The 8,730-nt window shown below is 31.9% G+C and overlaps 1 protein-coding gene across 1 annotated transcript; it reads right to left on the reverse strand.

Moving 5' to 3' along the window:
- Window positions 1–1,692: 1,692 nt before the first annotated feature.
- LOC126882530 (insulin gene enhancer protein isl-2a-like) lies at window positions 1,693–2,244 on the reverse strand. Its single transcript, XM_050647497.1, has one exon. It carries the CDS (start codon window positions 2,242–2,244, stop codon window positions 1,693–1,695), a length of 552 nt encoding a protein of 183 aa, XP_050503454.1.
- Window positions 2,245–8,730: the final 6,486 nt, after the last annotated feature.

Consider the following 8,730-nt stretch of genomic DNA (forward strand, 5'->3'; position numbering starts at 1 on the left):
CTTTGAAGTTACAAAATGAAAATCGATTTTTTTTCATATATCGAAAACTCTTAGAGATTTTTTATTAAAAATGGACATGTGGCATTCTTATGGCAGCAACACCTTAAAAAAAAATTAAAGTGAAATTTGTGAACCCCATAAAAATTTTATGGGGGTTTTGCTCCCTTAAACCCCCCAAACTTTTGTGTACGTTCCAATTAAATTATTATTGTGGCACCATTAGTTAAACACAATGTTTTTAAAACTTTTTTGCCTCTTAGTACTTTTTCGATAAGCCAGTATTTATCGAGATATTTTCAATATTTGTCGAATCCACCACATATTTGTATATGGTTAAGTACCTATGATAATACCTGTTAATAATCTGAAAATTTATTTATAACTTACATTTTTAGGTATATTTTGAAGAAGAAGCCACATCTCGATAAAAGGCGACTTATCAAAAAAAGACTAAGAGGCAAAAAGTTTTAAAACACTGTGTTTACCTAATGGTACCACAATAATAGTTTAATTGGAACGTACACAAGCAGTTGGGGGGTTTAAAGGAACAAAACCCCCATAAAATTTTTACGTAAATATATTGAAAAAGAATTCGCATCTCGATAAAAACTGGCTTATCGAAAAAATACTAGGAGGCAAAAAAGTTTTAAAAACGTTGTGTTTAACTAATGGTACCACAATAATAAATTAATTGGAACGTACACAAAAGTTTGGGGGGGTTTAAGGGAACAAAATCCCCATAAATTTTTTATGGGGTGGACAAATTTCACTATAATTTTGTTTTAAGATGTTCCTGCCATAATAATGTTACATGTCCATTTTCAATAAAAAATCTCTAATAGTTTTCGATATATGAAAAAAAATCGATTTTCATTTTGTAACTTCAAAGGGCTGTAACTTTTTTTATGAGCACATTTGTACTAAGGTAAGTTAGGTTCAATCAAACTATTTTTGACCCCAGAATATGTGGTATAATTTATGACCATTCTTTTCGGGACACCCTGTATATCGCACACCTAGTTCAATAGTGCCACAAGTGCAAAACACAATATTCTCGAGAAATGAGCAAAACGTTCTGTAGTAAACGCGTTTTGCCCTGTAAATAATTTATTTTGAGAATGACTGGCTTCAAAATTACAATTTAGGTAGCAAATTATACACTTATTGGCTGGATCTTATTACAATTTATTAAAAATAAAACATTATTATTTTGATAGTTATGGCGATATTGCATTGTGAAAAAGTCATTTATAAAACGATACCTAGGAGATACGGCGGCAATATAATGAAAAAATCAATTGATTTTTGCAGTTGTGGCCGTATTGAATTATATCGGTTGTATTGTGGCAGTGTATATTATCGCCACATCTCTCTTGAGTTTTGCAGTTGTGGCCGTATTGAACGTATTAAATTACATCGGTTGTATTGTGGCAGTGTATATTATCGCCACATCTCCCAGTTATGGCCATATTGCATTTTCAAAACCTCCAAAAACCCTACAGTGAAATAGCGAAGTAACTTACTTTATACTTATCCAAAACAATATTTTAGTTCAGGCTGTATTGCATTAGATGGGCCACTATATAGGCAATATTTTACAGCCTTAACCCAATATTCGAATTTTTTGCAGTTGTGGCACAATTGAACTAGGTGTGCGATATCTTTATTACTAGTAGGAAAATAGGCCCCAATCTAATCACTGGTACTGGGACGATATTTCTTTTTTTCCTGCTGTCTCCTATTCTGAAACCAAATTTTAACAACCCTACTGCTAAGACCTGTAATCTGCGCCAAATGCTGTCTCATTATCCCATCTACAAATGGATGTCTGTTGAAAGCTTCTAGCAGAATATCAGTTTGCATCTTGTTTATACACGTTCTATTTCTAATATTAATTGAATGGCCACTGGACGATTCATTCTTAGATGGACTTTGCTGTGGCAACACTGGGGTTTGAATTTCAGTCTGTGGTTGCGACTGAGTTGTGTTCTGAGGATGAAGTTCACTTTGACCCTGCTGATGGGGACTGGGTTCTCGTTGTTGCGCTTTTTGTTGAAGCTCCAGTAGAGGAATAGGTAGTGTTTGCGCCGAAGGCAGCTCTTGTTTGGCTGCAGCTAGTGATAGCGATGAAGCGATGCTTAGGAATTTTGTTAATGCTTCAGCTCTTTGTTGTAAGCATGCTAAAGGTGGGTTCGTTGGTTGGTGAGATCTAAAAACTATTACATTTATAAGCATAACATACATTATATAAAATTTTGAAAATTTAGTATGGTGTAATTACAATTTTTAAATAGAAAGCCGGTTTAAAGCAATACTAGAGCAATTAATTTCAGTTTTTATTAAAATAACTATACAGCGCAATTTTTAATATTACAAAATTATAAAAAAATATATAAAAACAGAGCAAATATAGTTATTAATTTACATTAATATTCGAATAAGATGACAAAGAGGAATATGTTACAAAGTCGAACAGAGGAGACCCAAAAACATATAGGAGTGAGGCTACAATAATTACCATCAAGCTGAAAATTGGCAGGATTGTTCAAAATAAATGAAATCTAAAAAGTCCTCATAAAGCCGACCCGAGCTAAAAATTGTACGCGGGGTCAAAGGTCACCAAATATGGTTTTTAGCGATTTTCAGCGAAACGGCAAGTTATATCGTAAAATTAGTTCTAATAAAAAATGTAGATAAGATAAAATATCTATAAAAAATATTATTATAATTTTTTTTTTCCTAAGAGCTACCGTTTTTGAGATACAACGATTCAAAGAGTTGAAAGACTTCTTAATCGTCATAATATATGTATTTAGTATACCAGGTATGTATGTATACATCACTGAAGCTGTAATACAACTAAACATAATATTCTATCGGTCAACTTAACTTATATTACACATAATAATATAAGATTATAAATATGATAATGTTTCTACTATACAGCTCGCGGTCTACCGAGGGTTACAATGTATAAGCTGTATTATATTTACAGCGCCAACAAAAAAATCTTTACAAAGTGAATGTAACGCGAAAATAATAAGAATTATTTGAATTTTACGGCTTAATCCCAACAAAAATAGTAAATTGATATGACAAAGTATTAACTTATAATAATTCTTTTTATTTATGCGCCTTAATTCAATTTGTAAAGATGGGTTTTGTCGGAATAAACACGGTCGTTGGCTAGTCAAATCACCTTACCTATTCTTTTCTCAGAAGGGTTTGAACATAATAGTGAAAGACAACTTTCTAGGCAAAATGTTTATTGCTAAGTACAGTGGAACCTCGATAACTCGGATTAATCGATTAATCGGTTATCGAAAATCCGAGATAGCCGGAGAATATGGTAAAAATTAATAAAATACGGTATACTTACAGATAAACTGCGTTAGAATTGAAATAACATGAAATATATTTATAAATATGCACAGTACCTATAGGTAGGCCTACTCATTAAAATTACCAAAAAAAAAACACCAAACACAAACGTAAGCAAATGGAAGCGAACAATACAAGACACACAATACAGTCACAATGATGTAATGTTATTATTTAAGAACAGTGAAACCTAAAGACCATTGTTTATAAAAGAATATTTTAAATAGTCTTTCCTAAACAATGCTGACAGTTTGAAATAAAAAGGTATAGATACTACAGACAGGTGGCTGTTGTTTCTGCGGCGTGTGCTATGAGTCATTTTTAATATCGTATAGTTCAAATTACACACATACACATTATCTCTCAAATATTATATTACATACATTTTTATTGTTGAAAGGTTTGTCTGATAATTAACTATTTTGATGGGAAATAAGCCACAAATAAATTGAAAAATACAAAATATTGAAAATCAAAATGTTTATCTGATGAAAATCGGTCCGGGTTAGCCGGACTTCCGGATTATCGGGGGCCGACTTATCGGGGTTCCACTGTACTAATAAATATTTCAATATATGTACAATAAACTTTATGTAAGTTTAGTTTGTTTATGTCAACACCAATCGGAAATATATTCATCGAAAAGTTTATCTACTTTTGCAAAGTGTCAAAATCATATACTATTTTTACTCGCAATAACTGGCTGTGATACGACATCAGCATTTTTCAGGAGGGGTAAAACGACTATTTTTGAAATGTTTGAAAAACAAGATTTACTTGAATGTGCTGAAGATTAAAAAAAAACTAATTCAACTCCACAAGAAGTTATTTCCAACGGAATTAGCTTTCTTCTCTCTATGTATGGAGTGCCTAAGAAAACTACGTGCTTAGATAAGTTTCGATATGCATGTTTCTTTAAAAGTACTCGAAACAAAAAACAAGTGCAGTTATCTTGTCTTCCTCCAACCTCAGCGGCTGCTCAACATCTTTTTCGGGTATATTACCAAGTTCAAGTGTGGCTTGGTTATCAGCTACATCCAAAAGACTGGGGATGGAAATTAGTCGACAGTTCATTAGAACCAATTCAAACTTTACTCCCACCTGCGCCGGAAAAACTCCTGAATACAATTTTTTGCAACTGTAAAAAGGGATGTAGCGCTAAATGTGGTTGCAAAAAAGTTGGACTGTTTTGTTCGGTAGCATGCACTAATTGTCAAAACCGGTCGTGCTCCAATGTTGAATCACCAAAAATAATTGAGGATTCATTTGATTATATCGAGGAGCCATGCGATGTGTCATTATTGGGACAATTTACTTTCACCCAGGATGAACAAGAAGAAGAAGAAGAAAAAGAAGAAGAAGAAGAAGAAGAAGAAGAAGAAGAAGAAGAACAAAAACAAGAAGAGGAAGAACAAGAACAAGAACTAGAAGGTGAAGAAAAGGAAGAAGAACAAGGAGAAGAAGAACAAGGAGAAGAAGAACAAGGGAAGCAGAAGTATTAGACAATTATAAACCAGTTTGATAAATTTCCCTTTTTTTAAATTTATACCGCTTTATATAACTTTTATCATTTTTAACCCTTGCCAATATCAATTATTCACTAGCTTCAAATTAAACAGAATCATAACAGATCCGTGGAATAGGCCTACTGGGGAAACCACGTTAAAAGAACGAGCCAAGTACACTATCTCAAAGGTGGTGTGGAAACGTGTGCGCATATTATGACGATTATCACTTTTTGAATCGTTATATCTCAAAAACGGTGGCTCTCAGGAAAAAAGTAATATGGCATTTTTTATAGATAATTATCTAGTCTACATTTTTCGTTAGAACTAATTTTATGATAAAACTTACCGTTTCGCTGAAAATCGCTAAAAACTATATTTGGTGACCTTTGACCCCGCGTAAATTTTTTAGCTCGGGTCGGATTTATGAGGACTTTTTAGATTTCATTTATGATGGTATTTTGAACAATCCTGCCAATTTTCAGCTTGATGGTAATTTTTGTTGCCACGGATGTGTAAGTTGACCGGAGTAATATTAAATAAATGTATCTGCAAGACAGGACACCCCACACATCTTATGGATAACATAATCTCAGTCAAATACAATAAAATTTACATGAATAGGTTAATCTCGAAATTACAATCACTTAATATTATTGCGTCAATTCTGAATTTTGATTAACAGTGTGACTACCTTTGATGCTGTCCAAAGTTCGATCTGTTCTGTCTCGTCTTTCTGGGATTAGTTTAATTGTATTAGGTTAGTTTAGATGTTTTGACTCTTTTCGTGTTTGAGCATATTTTCTTAATCGATGTTGTTACGATTACTTTTACTTTGCTGGTTAGTCGTTCTATATGTACTTTTGTTTCAGTGTCTCTATTGATCTTAGTCTTGTGCTGAACTCTTTTGGTATTTGGTTTGTTTTTGAAATACTTCCATCGGTGGTTGGGAGTTGTCCTTGTTTGATAGGTTTGCTCCTTTCTGTTCCCGCCTGTATTTTAGTATTCGCTCAATAAACACTAATGAATTATAATTACAATATTATTATTTGTTCACACATTCTTCATTTTTAGCAATCCTTCAGGAAACCGTTGGTGTCTGTCTGTCTATCTCTGTCAGCGCGTTTGGTTTGAGAAACAGCTTTTAGACAATAATAATTAAAACCTGTGCCTTTTTATAATAAAGCGTAGCTGCCTTTGGTCCTTCGGTCCAAGAAAACATTATTTAGGATCAATATAAGATATTGGGTCAATATAAATTGGATTTTTTTTATATTATATATTGAAAACAGATAATTGTCTAATACTGTTTGTAAACATGTTTTAATAGTCTAGCTATAACTACAGTAACAGATATTTTCACAACCTGTCTATTTAGTCTAATATTTTACTATACTATCATATACACTGGGGTGCAAAATTAACTGGACACCTTAAAAATTGGTAATTTTTGACGTCTCGAATTTCCTAAACCTGTTGTCCGATGTTAAGTGATTTTTTAATATGTTATAGCCTTATTCTTCAATAATATCGCTGTAGTAATATTGTTGCTAAACAGGTAAATTTTCATTGTACCGGGTGATCAGTTAAGGGTAGCGAGCGGCCATATCTCATAAGATATTGGTCGTATAGAATTGAGAAAAAAAAAATCATGGTAAAAGTCGCCAAGAGAAATTGCTGGAAATTATTATCGAGTTTATCAAACGTCCGCTAGAGGGCGTAACAACCAACACAAAGTAGAAAAATGGGATTTTTATAGAATTTTGTCCAATGAAAGTTTATCGATGATATCATTTTCATATTAACAGACCATTTCCCTACATTTTTTGTCTAAAACGTTTTGTTCTATCTATCAAAATAAAGCGGTGGGGGAAGTTCAATTGTTTTTTTAAACAAACCAAGATTTCTTCCGTTTCTTTTGACCGATTTTAGAAAACTTAGGCTCATATGAAAGAGCATAATTTGCACTACAAAACTCTTATTTGGTTTTTAATTTTTGACGTTTTCTGTCGCCGCTAGATGGCGTTAACTGAAATGGTAGCAAATTTTTGAGTTTTTTTCAAAAAAAACAAATGTAATGATATATTAATTTTTATATATTTTAAAAGAGGATAAATTTCTCTATAATTTAATGAAAATAATTTATTATCTACCTTTTTTTGAACCGTTGATATTGACCAAAATATAATTTTATTACATTAAAAAATGGCACGCCACTGTTTTTTATCAAAATAAAAATCAGTTTTGTAATCTCTTATTAGTTGCTAACAAAAAGAACCTCTTGACTTTTTTTCGTTAGACAAACGGTTTTGGATTGAAAAAATAAAATAGGTTTACATACTGATAATTATAAGGTTCAAAATTATTTTTTCAATCCAAAACCGTTTGTCTAACGAAAAAAAGTCAAGAGGTTCTTTTTGTTAGCAACTCATAAGAGATTATGAAACTGATTTTTATTTTGATAAAAAACAGTGGCGTGACATTTTTTAATGTAATAAAATTATATTTTGGTCAATATCAACGGTTCAAAAAAAGGTAGATAATAAATTATTTTCATTAAATTATAGAGAAATTTATCCTCTTTTAAAATATATAAAAATTAATATATCATTACATTTGTTTTTTTTTGAAAAAAGCTCAAAAATTTGCTACCATTTCAGTTAACGCCATCTAGCGGCGACAGCAAACGTCAAAAATTAAAAACCAAATAAGCGTTTTGTAGTGCAAATTATGCTCTTTTATATGAGCCTAAGTTTGCTAAAATCGGTCAAAAGAAACGGAAGAAATCTTGGTTTGTTTAAAAAAACAATTGAACTTCTCCCACCGCTTTATTTTGATAGATAGAACAAAACGTTTTAGACAAAAAATGTAGGGAAATGGTCTGTTAATATGAAAATGATATCATCGATAAACTTTCATTAGACAAAATTCTATGAAAATCGCATTTTTCTACTATGTGTTGGTTGTTACGCCCTCTAGCGGACGTTTGACAAACTCGAAAATAATTTCCAGCAATTTCTCTTGGCGACTTTTATCATGATTTTTTTTTCTCAATTCTATACGACCAATATCTTATGAGATATGGCCGCTCGCTACCCTTAACTGATCACCCGGTATACCGGGTGTACCAATGAAACTGTGTTTTTCTTAAACTTCGCATCATCCTGTGGAATATTTTAGCATCGATAAAATACTCAAATTAAAACCCAACTATAGCCTCATGTTTTCTCAACATTCTGTTTTTTATTTATTCGCTTATGTTGGACCATAAAAAAGTGATGTACTTGAACAATTAGCCATGTTTGTCATCAATACAGGGTGTTTTTTTAAATAAGTATGGCAAACTTCAAGGGGTAGTTCTACATGAAAAAATAATGACAGTTTGCTTTATAAACCTATGTCCGCAAATGCTTCGTTTCTGAGATAGAGGGTGTTGAAATTTATCTTACAAACTGACGATTTATTTATTGCTTTAAAACTGGTTGAGATATGGAAATGAAATTTGGTGGGTTTTAAGACGTAGTTATTGTACATTTTTTGACATACAAGTAAGAATTTAATATTTACCATTGGCGTACATACGGGTAATATGACCCGTAAAAACATGGCTAGTTGTTAAAGTAACTAACTTTTTAATGGTCTAATGTAAGCGAATGAATCAAAAAGCAGAATGTTGAGAAAACATGATTCTATAGTTGGATTTTAATTTCAGTATTTTATAAATGCTAGAATATTCCACAGGGTGATACGAACTTTAAGAAAAAAACACAGTTTGGTTGGTACACCCGGTATACAATGAAAATTTAACTGTTTAGCAACAATACTATTACAGAGATATTGTTAA

This window comes from Diabrotica virgifera, chromosome 3, assembly GCF_917563875.1.
Source record: "Diabrotica virgifera virgifera chromosome 3, PGI_DIABVI_V3a".
Lineage (NCBI taxonomy): Eukaryota > Metazoa > Arthropoda > Insecta > Coleoptera > Chrysomelidae > Diabrotica > Diabrotica virgifera.